Source organism: Capsicum annuum, chromosome 7 (genome assembly GCF_002878395.1).
Source record: "Capsicum annuum cultivar UCD-10X-F1 chromosome 7, UCD10Xv1.1, whole genome shotgun sequence".
Taxonomy (NCBI): domain Eukaryota; kingdom Viridiplantae; phylum Streptophyta; class Magnoliopsida; order Solanales; family Solanaceae; genus Capsicum; species Capsicum annuum.
This window is the reverse complement of record NC_061117.1, coordinates 120740352-120762522: the sequence shown is the minus strand read 5'-3', so window position 1 is coordinate 120762522 and position 22171 is coordinate 120740352. Positions and strand designations below refer to the sequence as shown.

Genomic DNA, 22171 nt, shown 5'->3' with positions numbered 1-22171 from the left:
AGAATGATTAAAATAACCAACATTCATATAGATAGCAAAATGCACAATAATTGTGTCCAAACACCCACAATTTCAAGTATATTGTCACACATAAACTAATGTTAAACCAACATCCATCAAAATTAGTATTTGTTAATACAAAAATGTTTTGTACTTCCACACAAAATAGTCTATTAAAAATTAATGCAATGATCAAGGAATACGAATACCTTGAATCTAGGAATCAACGTCGTCATCATCATTATTAGTAGGAGGAGGATCAAGCACGGCCCCTTCTTGCACCCTAATACCACCAACATGCTCAATAACTACTGAAAGAAAATGAGTAGTAAGTGTCGAAATCAATTGCTTCACAAACTCCAAATTTTTTGTTGGTAAAGAAACCGAAGGTGATACTAATGATGTGGACGCTTTACAGGCACAAAGTTTTTTCCCAAAGTAACTGTTAGCTTCAGACCCAAGACTAAATAATCTTTTCTTCTTTGCTCCTCCCGCAACTTCATAATATGTTTCCAATTGATCAATTTTAGATTTGTGCTGTAATTTTTTCCATACAATTTCTTCATACTTTTCCTGTAACAAGTGGAGTTATTAAAATAGACTCAAGTTCATGTCAATACAAAAAAATAAGAGAAGAGTATCATATCATTAGATATAAATTATGGACTTCCATGTAGAAGTCGGGAACGCTCACCAACTAAATATTTTTCATCATGATTATGTGTATGGACGTGCAAATATAACTCACTTAGAGTTGGATATCGACCTATTTTAAGAGCCTATATAGAATTTTCAGGTATTTAGAAATTAGACCAACGTACATAGCAGCAAACCAAAAAAATATAGTCATAATTCTTCTCATTTTCCTCCAATGCTCACCATATACATACCAAGTTTCTTTGCCCCATTCATGACACAACCACCAAGTTTATTTTCCCTATTCTAAGCAAGAAAATGTCACCAAACTTCTTGGCATAGCAGCAAAACAAAGAGAAAAAAGAAAGAGAAACTTGCAGGAAATATAGCAGCAAAACAAAGAGAAAAAAGAAAGAGAAACTTGCCCCAACTTCTTGCAGGAAATATAGAAGTAGCTTCTTGACATATACAATAGCAACAAATAGAGGAAAAACAAGCATAGCAGCAGCCCAAACAAAATAGCACCACAGATAACTACTTGCTATGCACTTTAGACACAACCATCGCTACTAAAATGGAGAAGAAATGACTGGAAACTAATCAACAATTTCCAGGTACATAGTAGCAGACCAAAGCATCACATATAGCACCAAAAGAATAAGAAAAAACTAGCATAGCAACAACCAAAATCTATCATGTAAACTAAGTTCTTTACCTCTAGCTAGTTATGATAACCATCACTGGCAACCTCAACAACTAGCTATAACCACACGCTAATATAAAAAAAATTAATCATCTCTACCAACACTATCAATTGCCACCAACAAACCAAATAATCTCCATCACAGACTAACAACATAAAACACACAATCCCCAATACTCATTATATTATTACAATCATTAATACTCATCAATAATCACCAATACTCATCAATGTTGAAAAACCATTCATGAAATTTATACTTACAAGTTTCTTCCGGTACTCTCCAGCTGTGATAGAGACACATATGTGTGTCCCAACAGCTACTTCACATCCACCATAATGGTTCTTTGAATTTATCTCGGACTTCTTAACACAGTCATAACTTTTCCAAAGTTCCATCCACTTTTCCTGCACATGGCCATTTACAAATTCTGGTTGAACTATAGCTCTACGTTTTTTATATTAGAAATTAAATTCTTATAGCATAATGCAACCTTCTTCGACCATTGTTGCTTCACCACAACTTCACTAACAAAAGTATCCCAATAGAAATTCTTCTGAAATACAGTTTAAAGTAATATAATTAAGTGTTAGCTGCAAACTCAAACAATTGCTATCGATTATGATTTTAAAAAACATACCTTGAATTCTCCAAAATAACCATCTTTGACATCTTTTGAGACACCTTTTCAGTTGATCCCTTTGGGATCAACTTTACTTTTGAAAGACAATGTAGTGGAACTGGAGCATTTGGAAGAAGGTTCCAACCTGTACAACATCAAATCTAATACCAATAACACTACACAATATTTGTGTACAAAAATAGCAAACCCAAAAGCTATTTAGGAAGTTTATCTTAACTAACACATGTAAATCAAAATTGAATGACTTTGACATGTTATGTATACATCTCTTAACATTTTTCTTTTTGTACTTCCACTAAGGAATTACTTTAGCTATAAAATGTAGATCAACCACACCAGTCTCAATATCTATATGCTTAACAAAAATATGCATGAGTATAGCTTAAAAATTAGGAGTAGAATCTTTGACCATGGCATTGATTATCAACTAATAATGACCAATAGACAGCAAAAACATTTACGATATCATTCCCTAATATATATAAAAAATAAGTAGTAAGTACTAACCCTAAAGAAGTTAAAAAAATAAGGGCCTGACCATTGGTACAACTGGAATCACCTAAAACAGATACATTTCTCTGACTAGATGTTGCTTCAACTGCTGTGTTGCTTTGAGCATTCATATTCTGGCCTGTTGGGCTGCTTTGGTTAGGTGAAATAGAAGATGTCTCAGGAATGACTAGGGTACTTCTTTGTCGCAATATTTGATCCGACGGCGTACTATTAAGTAGTAGTGTTTGATCGATTGGCATACTGCTAGGGATGAAACTTGTATCATCCTGTTCAATCACTGGAGTTGGAATAGAAGGAATATTTTCATGATTAGCAGTCTTACTCCTACCTGAGGACTTGCCTAAATGATATCCACCTTGAGTCATATCTAAAACAAAATAATGGTGTCGTTAGATCATTACTATTAAAAACCAAATTAAAATGATGTGATATGAAAAACTAATAAATTATTAAAAGGAAATCAAAAACTAAGAAAATAATAATATTTTGGAGAAAAAAATAGTAAAAACAAAACACAACAAACCTAAAATAGCAGATTTTTAACAAGCTCTAGTCACTATCTATGTCTTCTTCAAACTCTTTCTCTTCATCCTCCTCCTCAGTTTCCTCAGTTTCATATTCTTCTTATGTAGATCCATCTTGGATTTCATGATGCTCTTCAAATAAACCATCATTAAGAGGTTTATTCATTTCAAGTACACCCCCATTTGGATCATGCAATAGAATATCTCCATCAATAGAAATAGACATATCTATCTCATGGACTTCAACTTCTTAAACTTGAAAAGGAACATTTAGTTCTAAAGTTTTCACCACTTCCTCAACTGATAATTTAATAACATTTCAAGGTTTGAACTTCAATACAGCTAGCCAATCATCCTTGTCCCTTTTCTTGCTTGGATAAGGTATATAACATACTTGAGTTGCTTGTATTGCAAGAATAAAAGGCTCATACTTTTCATACCGACGACGATGGTTAATATCAATCAATTTGTACCGATCATGCTTCTTAACACCAATATTTATTGTTGGGTCAAACCATTCGTATTTGAATAACACAGTTTGCTTTAAAGGTACTTCACGGTATTTCACTTGTATAATCTCTTTTATCCGCCCATAATAATCCCTAAAATTTGGATCCGAGATACAAACTCCACTATTCATTGTTGATCTCACACTACCATGATATTTTGTGTGAAATTTATATCTATTAACAAAATATATTGAATGGCATGTAGCTCCTATTAATGGTCCATGAACAAGACTACACAAGTATTTATTTTTAATGGGATTGCACCGAGCCTATTTAAAAAAATCAAAGATTTAGTTAAATTTGAGAAGCCAATTTATGTACATGCATCATATGAAAGTTAATATTTATTTAAATCTTATATATTCCTTGAACCATATAGCAAAATTTTCTTCAAGGCTCTCGTCTATTTCACTTTGAGAGAGATTCAGAAATTCTTCTTCCAAACATTGCAGGTACATACTTCATTACAACAAAATAATTTAAATAAGAGAAGTCATGGTATAAGAATATTTTTTATTATTATTAAGAGAATTTGGTTACCTCACAAATGGTTCAACCTCCTCACAATTTAGTAAAATATAAGTTTGGGCCGCCTTGATTTCATCGAAGGTTAAATCTTTTTTTTTTAACTTCTCCCCAAAGTCGACCTAGATGGGAGAATATTGAAAGATTTCCTTTAAGATCTTCCACAACACCACCATCATTATTACGATCTATATTATGATTTCGTGATATGCCATGAGGTTCGAAATAATGAGAAAATAATTGTGTTGACTCCATTATCAAGTACGCTTCACAAATGGAACCCTCAACACTAGCTTTATTCCCAATCATCTTTTTAAGAGTTTCCAAATACCTATATACAAAAAAAGATGGAACATTATGTTTGGAGGGTTATGTATTAATTAAACATCACAAGTTTGACATAGAGTTTCACATTTACCTTACAAAAGGATACATCCATCGATATTGCATAGGTCGAGCAATCCTTGCTTCATATGGTAGGTGCACAGGAAGATGTTCCATTGAGTCAAAGAACCCAGGAGGAAATATACATTCTAACTTTCACAAAATTTATGGAATATCTCTCTCTAATCGCACCATATTATCCACTCGTAGAGTGGTCAAAGTAAGATCAATTCTATAAGTGCCTGCCACACATTACTAGGAAGTAGTTTATGTAAAGTAATAGGCATTAGTCATTGCATGAACACATGACAATCATTACTCTTTATACCAAATAACCTTTTCACTTTTGTGTCTAGAAACCTACCCAAATTTGAAACATACCTATCTGGAAATTTTAAACCTTTCACCCAATTAAACAAGATAGCTCTTGCTTCCTTGTATAATGTATAAATAGCTTTTGGATATTGTCCATTACTATCCTTTCCTAATTGAGGTCGATCATAATACTTTGCCGTATCTAGACGTGATAATGAATTGTCTTTGGTTTTGTCATCAAAATTAAGAACAGTGTTAAATACATTATCAAAAAAGTTTTCTCAAAATGCATCACATCAAGATTATGTTATATCATGTTAGAACTCCAGTATGGCAAATCCCAAAAGATGCTTCATTTTTTCCAACCATATGTCTTATATATTATTTTATTAACTTGTTCTGCATCTAACTCTATTATATTTATTATCCCTAATTTGGTCCAAAATAGCATTTGTTGATGGTCAGAGAAAGGGCCTAGTGCAACCAATTTTGGTATTACCTTATAGAGGAAAGGTGCAAATTACATGTAATTTTGTTTAGGTAAGAAATGTATTGGTGGTTGGACATGTAAAAGAGTTAGAATATGCTGTTACATTTTTTATCCCCAAATTACAAATTACATTTCTTTTCCCAAATTATTCTATATGTTGGTGGGGATCTTTTGACAGTTTGGCCTTTAAAAAAGTTCTTTCGATCTTTCCTAAATGGGTGATGCTGGTTAAGGAGTATTCTGTGGAAATCAAACCAGGATTTTTTTCTTCCATATTGTAATCTAAAGGATTGTGTTTCCTCTATACAATAAGGACATGCTAATTTACCCACAGTACTCCATCCCAATAACATAGAATATGCTGGAAAGTCACTAATTGTCCACATCAAAGCTGCCATTATAGAAAGTATTGCCTTTTTGAGATTTCAAATGCTTCTACACCTGTCTCCCACAACAAGGTCAATTCCTTTATTAGGGGTTGCAGAAAAACATCAATTTTATGTTTGGGATTGCTCGAACTTGGAACAATGATTGTTAAAAACATATAAGCCTCTTTCATGAACATTCATAGAGGTAAATTGTATGGAGTGACAATCACTGGCCACGAAGAATATTTTCTTCCAGACTAACTAAATGGTTGAAAACCATTCGTACATAACCCCAACCTGACATTTCTTGGTTTGGCGACAAAAAAAGGATGAGTTTCATTAAAGTGCTTCCAAGCCCCAGAATATGATGGATGAAGCATCACACCATCCTTTTTTTTAGGGTCACCATGCCATCTTATGTCGGCAACTGTAGCGTGGGATGCATATAATCTTTGCAATCTTGGAATCAAAGGAAAACAATACATTATCTTGTGAGGGAACAACTTACTCTTTCGAGAGCCAACATAATGCTTATACCTTGGTTTGCTACAAAATTTACAAGATGTAAAGTGTTAATCACATCACCCCAATAAAACATATATCTTGATTCACAATAATCAATCTTTTCAACTGGCAAACCCAAGCTACACACCAGCTTCTTCGTCTGATAATAGCTATCAAGTACTATGTTATCTTTAGGTAAAGCCACTTTAAGCAATTGTATCAAGCAATTGCATTATCTGGTTATAGACTCTCATCGATAGATTATTCTCTATTTTAATATTTAATATTTAAGAGACAACTGGAAGTTGAGAGAGGGATGAACCGGGATATAATTCTGTATTAGCAACATCTAGTAAATCATAAAATTTTTTAGACACGGGACTAGGATCTTCCTCCATTGAATTTTCAAAAGGATAAGATGACTCAGGTTCAATATTGCTATAAGATTGCCAACTTGAACCCCGATAAAATTTGGGACCATCTGCATCCAAAATCATTTGTCAGTATGAATTCTCTTCGAATACAGGTTGACCACTACCATGCAAGTCATTACCATAAGAAGTCCAATTTATACCATTTATTTTCCCTTGATGCTTTAAAATAAAATAGTTCTCAACAAATCCAGATTGATAAAGGTGACATTTAACAGTTTCGACATCCACGAATTTATAGTTATGACATTTTGCACATGTACATCTAACTTTGTCTCAACTCATGAAATTTTGTTGAGAACATGCGAATTGAATAAATTTATCCACCCCGATTATAAAACTAGAGCATAAAGTCCCTTGGCCATCTAAACTCTCATACATCCTACCACGCTCTAGATTATTCATGTTTCTATTAAGGTTGAAATAAAAAAATAGGATAATCAGTGCTAATTAACCAACTTAATAAGAAACGCGACAATTAGTCTTAATAATTAACCTTGTTGGAAATTCATATTAATAAATTTGATAATCTATGATTAGACTCTATATGAAGAACTAGTTAGCAAAGAAAACATAATTAAGTAGATCAATTGACAGTTTAAAAGTTTCACTAAATTATTCAAAGTGATGCGCTCAAAGTAGTAAACAAAATTAGTTTACCATAAAAATAAGATAAAAGTGATACATACTTCTATTTTACCAACAAATTTATCGTTATATGCTTAATAACAAAAATAAGTTACAAACATAATCCAACAAGTATAGCAAGAAAAATGAAAAATCAAAAAGAAAGTTCAAAAACACACCTTATTGTATACAATACTCCACTTATTTTTCCACAAATCTACAATTGCACTACTTGAACTTCCAGTAAAAAGGCACTTGAAAGAAAAGTGTATCAAATAAATATTTGAAAATATGTCACTTACACTACTATATCTCTAAAACCAACAAAAATATCCAATCTTTTTAAGAGAAATCCATCAACAGATGTAAAGGTACCCCCCAGTCACCCATCAGATCAAGCAATTAATCAAAGGGCAAAACAAAAATTGAAAAATAAGGCACACAACAAATGTAAAGGTACCCCTTAGTTACCCACCAAATCAAATATGTGGCTTATATAGATGCAATATGTAACTAGATAACGAGAGCAACAGATCGATCTCTATTCTGCAAACACATATTTCTAGAGGTAGCTACCCAGACTGGAACAACATAACTTAAACAACAAAATAAAAGTCTAGTTGAATATTTAGGACTTCCAGTCCTTTGTCACTTCATATCATTTTCGATAAGGATAAGCACTTGCTACTATATTGGTATAGCCTGCCTATGCTAAATTAGTTAACATTGAGAAGTATGCCTACTTCTTAATCAACTAGTTCCCAACAAAATCATCATTTTTACTTGTGAAGATGAGTTACAATATAGATGAGGAGTTATCTATTTCTGTCACTATTTCTATGATGAGTGACAGAAATTGGTCTGTTAGTAACTTTTTGTACCCCTAACATATTAAACCCAAGAAAGATTTAGACATTGTCGACCATACAAGTCAATAGTACGACTTATACCCTGGCTTACGGCTCATGGTAAGCCATTCGTACTTAGATCCAACCTAAGTAACCAAGTCTACGATTAAGTTAAGAAACCAAATAATCCATACCCATCAATACGTCTCATACCCCTAAGTCGTATCTATTCCAGTAACTAAAACCCATCTCACCAACCAACATAAGATAGCATATGATAGGACCATACCATTCATACCCCATCATACGACTCGTACCTATGAGTCATATTAGATCCAAAGACCAGAGTTCTAGTAAATATTTTAAGGGTCAAAACCCAGGGTGTTATAATGGACATGGTTTTGGTTTGATTAGAAGCTTGTGAGTCAAATTAGTTTAATGGATTTGGTAAGGTATAAATGGATAATTCTGTAAGCTCTAGTTTTGGTAAGATGATACCAATGGTTAATGCTTAATTAAAAGGACTCCTTAATAATTGGTTAGTTGTCTGTGAATGGTTTTAATATGGGCTTAAAGGGGATATGTTAGCAAAGCAATGAAAGGTGGCAGTCATGGGGGGACCAAAATTGGAAACTCATATTTGTCTATGTGAGGTTGGTCTTAGGATTGTGTGCATCATGTCACACTTATATTTTTGGAGAAGTACTAGTCATCTCAGGTTTTATTCTTTGGTTCGTATGACTAACACTCACTAGGGCCTTTTCAGTAGGGGAGCTGAACCCATATTGCTCGTGGATGGTTTTAGGACGGTAAAGCTACATAACCAGTCAAAGGTTTTAAATGTATATTAAACTCGATTTCCTTTCCCAGCATGGTATATATATATGCATGAGATTTCATATGGTTATTTACTTTGGTTTTGAATAATGGCATTATTTTATCCTTATTCTCGAGTACATACCAGCATTCACCCGCTAATCCATCTTTGAGTACTGTATCTCCATGCGATGCTGGAACCGGCCATACTACTCCTCCTGCTTAGTGATTTTGGATTTGAGAATAGTTTTTGTCAAACTGAATAAAACACCCTAGTTTCTAGACCATAGAAAATTTCCTTGATTTCTGGTTTTTGGGCAAGATACGACGTAGAGAATAAGTCGTACACTTAGGTACGGGTGGTATGGTCCAGCCATATGCTGACCAGTGTTGGTTGGTAGGATATATTTAGTTACTGGAATAAGTATGACTTGGGTGGTTTGAGTCGTATTAGTGGATACAGGTTGTTTGGTTTCTTTACTTAACCTTGAACTTGGTAAGTTAGGTTGGATCTGAGTACGGGTGGCTCACCATGAGCCGTAAGCTAGGGTACGAGTCATACCTAGGAGTTGTATAAGGGGATGATGTTCAAACCTCCTTGGATTCTATTCTTCTAGGGGTACGATTTATGGGTACTAGTCTTACACTTGGATACAACTTGGGTTTAGGCTTGTCGTACCTTGGGCCATGATGGTCTAAGAGGGAAAGCCTAGGTACGAGAGGTGGGTACCACTCGTACAGGATGTGTACTACTCATAGTTTAAATGCATGCTAAACCTGGTTCCCTTTCTTAACATGGTTATATCTATGTATGGTTTATATGCATATGGTTGTTTTACTTGGTTTTTACTGGTTGATATTAATTTATCCTTATCCTGAGTTTATGCTATTATTCATCTGCTAACCCATCTTCAGGCGGCTATATCCCCATGCGATGCAAGAACCGGCCGTTCTACTCCTCTTGCTTAGCTATCGAACATTTGGGGGTTAGATTTGGATTGAAGTGATGAGCTTTCATTTTTCTAAAAGGCTTCATTTCATGGATGTTATTTCATACTTTAGATTATTTATGGATATTGGTTTTGTCTATGGTTGGAGGCATGTCCTAACCAGTTTTTTGTATTCCTTTAGTTCAAGGCTTCTATGGAACCACTATGGGTTGGTATGTGTGGAATTGGTGTGGGTGTCAGCCTTAGTATTGGGGCTGAAAAGGGCTAACTGTATTATTGGTTGTTCCATCCTCTTTTATTTTGGGATTACATATTTAATTATTAATGGAACTTATTTGGTTATGGTTGGATTTATGGTTTTGGTTTGGCTTGGTACTATTGAACGATTGGACTCAGTTAGGTTGGTCACAGTCGTGATCCTATCCTAGAGTCTTCATGTAAGCTATTATGCTATCTTATTTTATGTTTGTAATTCAACCAACTCATGGCAGATGACTAGAGGTTGGGTTGGGAAACTGTGGTGGTCTTCGGTCCCGGTCGGACTTGGGATGCCCATTAAGATAAGGCCCCATATTAGGTCGTGTCACTAAAGTGGTGAGCTTTCATACTCTGGAAGACTCCTTTCATGCCATGATTTTTTTTCATATTTTTGTTTATTTCTTGGCCTTTGGTTTTATCTATAGTGGGGGGATTTCCCGATCGGATGTTCTTGGATTTCTATTAGGCGATTTGTGTGACTACTACGGGCATGAGCGGTTGGTGTTAGCCTATCACGACCCAAACCAGGGCCTGGCCATGACAGCATTTCAAACCATGAAGGCCCAAAACACCCCTATCTGTCTGGTAATCATGCACCTAATTCATATGATCAAAGTAATGCGAAAGAAATGCAATAATTCGGAAACATGGTCATAAATATGAAAAGAAACAATAATAGGGAAATAAGGTTCCCCCAACATCAATCCACCTCTAAACAACTGTCTGCGAAAATCTCTAACAAATGACTGAGTCAAGTAACTATATATAAGCTGGGACAAGGCCCCAGTAGACCCCAAAACTGAATATAAGATAAAAGGACTACAGGACATAAGACCTTTCAAAACATAGAAGGCTCACCACTTGTTTCTGCAACTCTGTCTGAATGATCTACTGATTCTCTTGACCCCTATACCGGGCCTCTGAACTTGAGAGGTTGGAGAGGGGAGGGGGTTAGCACAAAAGTACTGGAATGAAGAGATATCAAAACAAAACATAATATTTTGACAAAATATAGTTGAGAACCATTATAAAGCAATTTCGTATCAAATCATTTGAAAACACATGGGCGTAATGCAATAGTTTCTCAACAATAATGAAATGCAACTGAGCTAGGTGGAATACCCTACATATTTTACACCAACTGTCCAACCTCAGTTTCTGCTGAGATTAGAGTATAAGTGAGGGAGAGACACACAAGACCACGAAGCATGGTGTCTCGACCCACTGGTAGTGCCCAAGATCACCTAGCCCAGGCTCCTACCTTTAGTCCCAATTTGGGAATGACATAAAGTCAAGTACACAAGATCACTTAGCCTGGTACCAAATTTTCATGTCAGGAAACATGTTTTCCAACGATGAGCACTTACACTTAAATAGCTTCTTCGGGCATCCACCTATCTCATGTAAAATCAATGCATTCGAATTTCATTTGATTCGATCACATATCATATTCTATATGGTATCATCATACACGACTTGCAAGTCATCAATATCACTTCCACATATGCATAATCATGTAAAAACCAAGGTGCTTCATCATTTACAAGTGGTGAACAATAATTATTTCAAATTCATGCTCTCTTTTGTTGGTCACTATATGATATGGGGTATCAAGACATTATCATGGGAATTTGAAATCAATTTATCATTCATATTTATCAAACTTCCATGGAAAATCTCAAATCACATATGCATGGTTTCAACCATTGAAGTATATAGGCTAACAATTCCCATGACATAAAGAAAAATGACTTAGAAATCATATTGAAAGCAAGTTATTAGCATTTGATTGAAAACCCCCATTTAAAAGCATGCATGTTCATAAAAATTACACCCATGAGATTTTAGGATAACCCCATGTACCTCGATTACTACAAGTATTAGATGCTTCTCGAAGACTACGTTGAGAGGATTCCAAATATGCAATTAGTTCCTAAAACCCCCGGTTGAATATCGAGTTGCTTGGGTTTTTATTTTGAAACTATAAGGAGAATCCTTGAGAACTTTTGATGAATAAAGGTGTATTTTGGGGTCCTTGGAACTGAATTTCGTGTTTTAGGGCTAGGTAAGGGCGGAAAAGGACCATTTTGCCCCAAAAACGGAGTGTTTAAGTCACTTGAATTCTTTACATAGGCACCGCCCATCCCACTGCCTATGTTTATATAGGTGCCGCCTAGGCTATCTCCTATGTTTACATAGGCACCGCCTATGTTTACATAGGTGCCGCCTAGGCTATCGTCTATGCTTTCCAGTGGCCATGGGCGATTGGTTAGGCGATGCATATCACTTTGAAAGGATATAACTTCTTGCTCGAGTGTTGGATTTTAGCAAAATTGGTATCGTTGGAAAGATAACTCAAAGACCGATCATTTAACACATAGTAGGATCCCTAATTCGATATATACAGAGAGTTATAGTCGATGGAAGATGGCACACTTTACCACATCTACTAAAACTTAGTTGATCAAAATAGTTTCAACTCGTCCTTGAGTTGAAGGACCTCTATGGTCTAAATTTAATCTTGAATGAATTCACATGCTACATAATTAATTAACATGCCTTATTGGCATAGGATTTTATAGCTTCGGGATTTATCAACACATCAGAATCATGGTCTATATGGTAGACCGAATGGCGGGGCGTTACATAGCCTTAGCATTGGTATTGGCATTGGGGCTGACACTGGTTGGATGCTTGGTTGGATATTTGGATGGTTATAGTTATGAAATTTGTTAAATGTCTTTCAATTGTTATTGTTCTATCTTGTTATATGTTCAGAATTCATCCATCATAGGGTGTTGGGTGGTTATGGTTGGGTTTTGGAGGTGGTCTCCAATTCGGGTTAAACTTGAGATGCCCGACATGAATAGGCCCCAATTTGGGTTATGTCAGATAAGTATCAGAGCCTTAGGTTTATGGTCACTTGGGAGTCCATAAAGCCATGCCGAGTAGATTCTCTTTTAAGGGTGTGTAGTATGCCACACTCATAAGGGAGAGGTTACGAGACATTTAGGAATATTTCTATTTCTTGTGTTCTATTTTTGGTCTATTGAGTCTAAGGTCCAAAATTCTTGTCTAATCCTTATGTGTTCGCTTTTCAGATCATGCCCCCTCGATAATCTAAAGCTCACAGAAACTTCTCTATCCCACCCATGAAAATGCTAATGGGACCCATTCAACTTAGGTTCCAGACCCAGTATAGGGGTCCAATTTCCAATTACCCTTCTGGAGTTCCACCATTTCCCTCCAGTCCTCTTCTATCTCCTTAGGCTGATGTAACAAATGTTGAGTTTTATCAGTCTATCTATATGTTATCTTAATTGGTAGTTTTTTAGGCTAAACATGGTGCATCTATTCCTCTATCTTCTGAGGCCACAAGGGTTTTCCAATTTATGAGGTTGAACCCTCCAAACTTTATTGACTTTAAGGTGGAGGAGGATCCTCGAGGTTTTTTTAGATATGATGGAAATGATCTTCCGTGTTACACATGCCACTAATATAGAAGGCATAGAGTTTTCCACCTACCAACTGAAAGATGTGGCATACTAATGGTACGAGGAATGGGATCAGTCAAGGGTGATGATGTTGAGTCATCTTTGTAGGAGGATTTTTCTAATGCTTTTCTAGACCACTTATTTCCTTAGGAGTTGAGTAAAGCAACGATAGAAGAGTTTGTTATTCTCAATCAAGGAAAAATGTCAGTCAAGGAGTATGCCTTGAAGTTCCACCAGTTAAAGCCAAGAAGTATGCCTTGAAATTTCACCAGTTATCTCAGTATGCTCCGGAGATAGTTTCTAGCATGAGAGCTAGTATGAGAAAGCTCACTTTCAGGTTGTCTAGATACTTGATATTGGAAAGTAAGGATGCCTTATTGATCAAGGACATGGATATCTCCAGGTTGATTATATACATGCAATAGGTGAAGGAATAGAATAAGAAGTAAGCTAACATAGGGTGAGGCAGGGCAAGAAATTTTAGTCCTCTGAGAAGGGTAGTAGCTAACAATAGAGTGGAAGGGATGGTAGGAAGTGGCCCAAGAATAAGTGGGCAACTCTGGGTCTTACTAAATGGCTAGTTCTCCCTACCCAAAGCCGTTCGGTAACATGCATTTTTAAGGTGACAACAACTTTAGGGCACTGGGTAAATGGTAAGTTTAAACTCTTTTCCCATGATTCTTATTATTTAGTTGAGCTGGGGTCCTCTCTCTAATATGTGACCCCATTTGGGGATGTGTATTTTGGTTTTGGTTCAGAGTGTGTTTCGGATCATTTTTCTATTTCTACTCTGGGAGGTGACTCTATGATTTCTATAAGAATCTATAGGGTGTGTGTGGTATCTTTTTGTAGTAAAGAAACTCTGGTGAATTTGTTTGAATTAGGCATGGTTGATTTTGATGTCATACTAGGGATGGACTGGTTGTACTTGTGCTATGCTTCCCTAGACTGTCAAACCCGTAAGGTTGCCTTTAAATTCCCTAATGAATCGGTTATTAAGTGGGAGGGTGTTTACCTTGCTTCTAAGGTGAAGTTCATATCTTATCTTAGAGCTTAGAGATTAATCTCCAAAGGGTGTCTCTATAACCTATTGTGGGTTAAAGATTCTAACTCAGAGGGTCCTTCTTTGTATTCTATCCTAGTGGTGAATAAATTTCTTGAGGTCTTCCTGATGACCTTCCTGGTGTTTCTCTTGATAGAGAGATCGAGTTTGGAATTGATCTTGTTTTAAATACTAGTCCTATCTCTATTCCCTATATAGAATGACTTCAGCTGAGTTGAAGAAAATTAAGAAGCAACTTAAGGATTTTTTAGACAAGGGTTTCATCCATTCTAAAGGGTTTCATCCATCCCAGTGTGTCCCTATGGAGTGCACCTATGTTATTCACGTATAATAAAGATGGTTCTCTTCGGATGTATGTTGATTATCGGTAGGTGACAGTAAAGAACAATATCCTTTTCCAAGGATAGATGATTTGTTTAATCAGTTGTAGGGTGATAAGTTTTTCTCCAAAATTTATCTTCAATCTAAGTATCATCAGTTGAAGATTAGGGAGGTGGATATCCCTAAGACTGTCTTTCATACCGGATATGGGCATTTTGATTTTCTGGTTATGTATTTTGACTTGACCAATGCCCCTGCGATATTCATGGATTTGATGAATAGGATTTTCCATCAATTTCTAGACTTGTTCGTTAGTGTTATCATAGATGATATTATGGTGTACTCTAAGAGCGAGGTGGATCATGAGAACCATCTCCGTATTATGTTACAGACCTTGAAGGAGCAACAGTTGTATGACAATTTTTTGAAATGTGAATCCTGGTTGAATACTGTCACTTTTTTGGGTCATATTATTTCTAGTGAAGGGATCATGGTGGATTCGCAGAAAGTTGCAGTGGTGAAGTAGTGGCTTAGACCCATGACTCCATACGATATTTGGAGCTTCTTAGGTTTAGCTAGTTACAAAAGGAGGTTTGTGGAAAGTTTTTCGACTATAGCTGCTTCCTTGACTAAATTAACTCAGAAGAAGGTAAAGTTCTTATAGTTTGAGGGTTGTAAGGGTAGTTTTGATAAACTGAGGGATGAGCTAATGTCGGTGCCGGTTACGACATTGCCTAAAGGCATGGTTGGATTTGTGGTATATTGTGATGCATCCCGTGTGGGGCTTGGTTGTATTTTGATTCAACATGGAAAGGTGATAGCTTATGCCTCTAGACAGTTGAAGGTACATGAGTACAATTATTCGACTTATGACTTGGAACTGCTAGCTGTGATATTCGTGTTGAAATTTGGCATCACTACTTGTATGGGGTGCATATGGATATATTTTCTGATCATAAGAGCTTGCAATATGTTTTTACTCAGAAAGAGCTTAACCTCAGGGAAAGAAGATAGCTTAAGCTGCTTAAGGACTATGATATGAGTCTTCACTACCTTCCAGGTAAAGCTAATGTAGTTGCTGATGCTCTTAGCAGGTTATCCATGGGGAGTTTGGCTCATGTGGATGAGGATAAATAAGAGTTGGTGAAGGATATTCACTGTTTGGCTAATATTGGAGTTCACCACTTAGACTTTGAGAATGGTGGTGTGTTTGTGTAGGAAGTGGCCCGATCATCTCTTGGTAAGAAATTAAGGAAAAATAGGTGTTAGATCCTATCTTGATGAGATCAAGGGTGATATAGGTGGACAAAAGATGTTGTCCTTCAAGATCAGTGGTGATGGTACCTTGTGGTACCAAGGGAGATTATGTGTTCCTGATGTAGATGGTTTGCGAGAAAGGATCTTGGCCAAAGAGCATGAGTCATGCTATGTTGTCTATCCTGGTTCGACAAAAATGTATCATGACCTTAAGGAGATATACTGATGGAACAATATGAAGTGGGATGTTGCTAATTTTGTGGCTAAGTGCATGGTATGCCAACAAGTTAAAGTTGAGCACATGAGGCCTGGAGAATTGTACCAAGAAATTGAGTTATCAGAGTGGAAATGGGAAGTGATCAACATGGATTCTACTACTGGTCTTCCTCGGTCTCAGAATTAATTTGATTTTCTTTGGTTTATCATGGATAGAATGACAAAGTTGGCTCATTTTTTGCCAGTAAGGACTAACTTCTTAGCTAAGGATTGTGCTAGGTTGTATCTCCATGAGATTGTGAAGTTGCATTGGGTACCCATTTCCATCAACTCGGATGGTGGTATACAATTTTCATCTCACTTTTTACGGTTATTTCAGAAAGGTTTGGGGACCAAGGTGAGTTTTAGTACTGCTTTTCACCCGCAGTCGGATGGGCAAATGGAAAGAACTATTTAGACATTGGAGGATATGCTTCGTGTTTGCGTAATTTACTAAGGTGTTAGTTGAGTTGAGAATTTTCCTTTTATAGAGTTTGCCTATAATAATAGCTACTGACAGCACCCAAGCTCCCATGCAAGTGTACGTGGTCTACCAAGTAATATCGTGGCCTTCAAGAAAGTAGAATATTGATCCCACATGGACTTGTTCTAACAACTATTTGCTTTTAGTTCATAAATTAGATTAAATTGATGCAAGAGTAACCAGGAGAGAATTTTGAATATTTGTAAACTAAACTTAAAGTAAACAGTGTGTAAAATAAAGGTCTTGAGACAATCAATAATGTAAAGCCCAGGGTTAAAGCATTTCGAACAATCATACTACGTTATTGAACTTCATTCGTTAACTTGCTTATCTTGGTTGTTGATCCGTAGGGTTAATTGCATGATCATGGTCTCTCGACCTCTAACTATTTACCTAATTTGGACATTACAACTACATTATTGAGCGGTGATGTAATAATCTAATCAAGTTCTTTAAGCTATCACACTACATATGAATCAAGTAAGGCTTCTAGGTACATTCCTGTTCTAGATGCTAATTCAAATTCCTTATTTCATAAAAGAATAAGAACCCTACTTTATTCATCCCCACGTTCTATCTCCCTATTCCCTCTCCTGAGATCACAAGGCTAACAATATATGTATTCTAAGAGTGATAAATCCTTAAAATAGTTAAAATGAGGATAAACAAGCAACCAAAGATGATAAGCAAATTAAACGAAATTAATTCTAAACAATACTCTTCATGTTCTTGGCTTTAACCCCGGAAAGGGAGTTCTTAGCCACTAATAGTCATAATCATTATCCAATTAATTGTATGAATAATAAAAAACATAAAGATGCTAAATTAAAGAATGAAAAACATAAAAATAAAGTTGCAGCAGCCTCCCTTAGTTGTCCAAGACGTCCAAGATTATTTACAATGTGTGTATGTGATTTATTTATAGTAAAGTGGATAGCCTAAGCCGTGTAGAACAAGGATGTCAAGATTGGTCGTATGTGGGATGTCCAATGCACCGCCTTGACTATCACATGGAATAACCAATGTGGGGACTTGAATTTTCCATGGTATAAGAAATGCAGGGCCTTGCAAATCGTGTTGCAAGAGTGGTGCGCCGCACCTATATCGCATTGGCTCACTGGAAGTTGCATCCAAGAATTTGGTTAAGTGTTTCATCGTCCTTCCTTTTATCCAAGCCTTATGGTGTGTTTCCAATGGACTTCCAACATTTATATCATCAATATATCACCAATATCAGCTCAAAAAAAATATCCTACATCAATTTACACCACGGGTTAGAGATCAAAACAACACACAATCCATTACGATGAACCAAAAACACGAGCTAAGACTAGGCTAGTTCACATTGATCTCGAACTTTTTGTTCTAACTCTTGACTTAATCAAATTGAACTTCACACATTCTAAACAAGTTATTCCACATATAATTACACATTTAAACCATTTGGAACTCATTTAATACATTAGAATCCAACGAAACCAACTAGACACACACCTAGCTCAAGCTAGTAAAACTAGTTTTCTCGATTGAACTCTACATGACTCAATTAAGTATAAACTTGTCTGAAAACACTTTTAACCATTGTAATCACGTACTCGCACACTTATATGCTTATTTATATCATCATCACACATAAATCAAATGAATTATCCTTAAAACAAGGATAAATAAGCTAGCATAGTAACACTAGAGTGCATAAATAAAATCAAAATCAGCTACCACTCTAGTATTGGGATGACTCCATTTGATGCATTGTATGGTAGGAGGTGTTGGTCTCATATTGGGTGGTTCAAGGTCAGAGAGGTAGTTATGTTTGGCTGGGATTTGGTTCACTAAGATATAGAGAAGGTGAAGGTGATTCGGGATAGGCTTAAGGCTACCCAAAGTTGCCAAAGGTCTTATGCAGATGTGAGGCAAAAGTACTTAGAGTTTAAGGTTGGAGATAGGGTGTTACTAAAGGTGTCTCCCATTAAAGGAGTGATGCAGCTTAGGAAAAAGGGGAAGCTCAGTCCCCCGGTATACGGATCCTTATTTGATTTTGAAAAGTATTGGGAATGTTGCATATTATTTGGAGTTTCCTTCTAGCTTCAGATCCATTCACCTATTGTTCTATGTATCTATCTTGATAAAGTGTATTGGTGATCGATTGCAGGTTATGCCAATCAGGGATATTGATATTTTGATTTCCTATCTTATGAGGAGATCCAATTGAGATCCTGGATCATCAGGTTCATCGATTGCAGACCAAGGATGTGGCCTCGGTAAAGGTTTTATAGAGGAACCACAAGGTGGAAGAGGCTATATAGGAAGCATAAAAGGACAAGAAGTCCAAGTATCATGCAGAAGGTATGTGTTCTTTATAACGTCTTTGTTTTCAAACTCTGTTAAAGGAATAATTGACTTCCTTGGTATATTTGTTTCCTAGATTGGTTAAAGGTAAGGGTAGATATATTTGGGGGTATAATCATGCTAGTTTCTACCTTGTTTCGTCATTTAAGGATGAATGATCTAAGTGGGTGGGTGGGGAGGGGGAATTAAAATACCTTGGGTTTTGAACATTGGAAATTTCTTGGGTTTTAAGCCTTCTATTGATCATAAAACTCACCACACCAATCGTATGGAGTAGGTATGGGTCTATGGACCCTAGTCATATAGTGGTCAGTGTTATATTGGCCAATTTCAATCCAAGGTATGAGAAGACTTCATACGAGTCATATGTTGAAGGTACCCCTATCCAGTGTCTAGCCTTGATATTCTGCTTAGGGTACGACTTGAAGGATACTTATCATATGGTGATGGTATGTTTTAGGATAAGGAGTTGTATGTTGGATAGGATATGGTGTCCAAATTTTTTATCAAGATATGAGTATAGGGTACCACTTGTATGATGTGGATATGAGTTGAGGGGTCCAACTGTACCCTCCTGTATCCTTTTTACAGTTTAAGTTGGGGGTATTTTGGATATTTTCCTTATTATCTCCTTTGGAATGCATGACATAAAACACCTTTGGAGGCTTTCTTAACCTATTATTCATAATCAAACACCCTCTAAACACTCTCAAACCTCATTCAAACTCTTGGTTCAAGGAAGGCTAGCGTTTTCTTTAAGACAATACATTAAGGCTAAAAGGGGTGGTTTCTCTCCACCTTCCTTGTTGTCTAAGTCATGTAACTCCTCCCTCATTATTAGTTCAACTAAAAACATATTTTAATGAATGATTTTCATGGTACTATTGTGGTACTATTTTGGGTTTTGAAATAGATATTGGGGATTTTAGTTGTTTATAGTTGGATAACATTTTCCCATGTTTTAATTATGGTTTTTTATTTTATAATTATTATTTGAACATATGGTTGCATGGGAATGGTCAATTGATACTTGGTTATGGCTTTGGAAACTATATGCCCTCAACATGTTTGTTAAAATGGCAATGAGAATGCTTTTATGACATAATTTGACTATTATTGAAATCTTTGCATTATAAAATATGGTAATGGAACTTAAATTGGTTTGGTTTGTTTTAAATGGTTTGGTAAGGCCTTGATGGCCATGGTTTTGGTTTAAATAGAAACTTTGGAGTCAAATTGGTTTAATGGCTTTTATATGACATAAATGGATAGACTTGCAAGCTCTAGTTTTGGTATGACGATCCCAATGGTTAATGCCGAATTAAAAGGACTCCTTGGTAATTGGTTGGTTATGTGTGAATGGTTTTAATATGGTCTTAAAGAGGGGTGTGTTAGCAAAGCCATAGAAGGTGGCGGTCTTAGGGGGACCAAAACTAGAAAATCACGTTTACCGATGTGAGGTTGGTATTGATGATTGTGTGCATCATGTTACACTTATAATTTTGGAGATGTACTAGTTATCTTAGGTTTTATTCTCCGGTTCGTGCGTCTAACAAGAACCGGAGCCCTTTCAGCAGGGGAAGCTGAACCCATATAGCCCGTGGGTGGTTTTAGGATGACAAAGCTACACAGTCCAGGTAAAGGTTTTAAGTGCATGCTAAATCTGGTTCCCTTTCACGTTATGGTATATATATGTATGTATGTATGTAATTGCATATGGTTATTTATTTTAGTTTTGAATAATGACATTATTTTATCCTTATTCCTATGTATATGCTAGCGTTTACCCGCTAACCCATCTTTGGGTGCTGTATCCCTACGTAATACAGGAACTAGCCATACTACTCCTGCTTAGTAATCTTGGATTTTGGAATAGTTTTGTGTCGAACTGGAATGGTGAGCTTCCATACTCCATAAGACTCCATTTCATGCCATGGAGGAGGATAGTGACTATCTCAGAAAATCAATTTAGATTTATGCCTGGGCTCTCGACGACGGAGGCAATTCACCTAATACAGAGACTGGTGGAACAGTATAGGGAAAGGAAAAGAGATATGGTGTTTATCTACTTGGAGAAGGCGTATGACAAAGTCCCTAGGGAGGTGCTTTGGAGATGCTTGGAGATGAGTGGGGTACCGGTGGCGTATATTAGAGCAATCAAGGACATGTATAATGGAGCTAAGACTCAGGTGAGGATGGCGGGAGAAGACTCAGAGCATTTCCCTATCTTGATGGGGTTGCATCAGGGTTCCATTCTTAACCCCTTTTTGTTTGCTTTGGTGATGGATGTGTTAACGCGGCGTATTCAAGGAGAGGTGCCTTGGTGTATGCTTTTTGCAGATGATGTAGTTTTGATTGATGAGATGCGGGGGTGTGTGAATGATAAATTAGAGGTGTGGAGACGGACCCTTGAGTCTAAAAGGTTCAGGTTGAGCAGGAGCAAGACAGAATATTTAGATACAAGTTTAATGACGTGAGACAGGAAGACAAGGTGGTAGTAAGGTTGGATTCCCAGACGGTGTGTAAGAGGAATAGTTTCAAGTATTTGGGGTCCATGATTCAGGGGAATGGTGAGATTGATGAGGATGTCTCCCATCGTATTGGAGCAGGATGGATAAAGTGAAAGCTCGCCTCGAGGGTGTTGTGTGATAGGAAGGTGCCGCCCAAGCTTAAAGGCAAATTCTACAGGGTGGCAGTCCGGCCGGCCATGTTGTATAGAGCAGAATGTTGGCAAATCAAGAACTCTCACATTCAAAAATTAAAGGTGGCAGAAATGCGGATGTTGCGTTGGATGTGTGGGCTTAATAGGGGTGATAGAGTTCAAAATGAGACTATTCGGGAAAAGGTTGGAGTGTCTTTGATGGAGGATAAGATGCGGGAAGTCCGATTGAGATGGTTCGGGC

The 22171-nt window shown here is 36.5% G+C and overlaps 1 protein-coding gene across 1 annotated transcript; it reads right to left on the bottom strand.

Annotated features, from left to right (window-relative positions):
* Nucleotides 1–216: 216 nt before the first annotated feature.
* Nucleotides 217–2861, bottom strand: LOC124885767. The gene is made up of 5 exons (XM_047394017.1): nt 2522–2861; nt 2001–2107; nt 1834–1896; nt 1604–1747; nt 217–573 (listed from the first exon to the last, which is right to left on the bottom strand). The coding sequence occupies exons 1-5, from the start codon at nt 2859–2861 to the stop codon at nt 217–219; spliced, it is 1011 nt and encodes a 336-aa protein (XP_047249973.1).
* Nucleotides 2862–22171: the final 19310 nt, after the last annotated feature.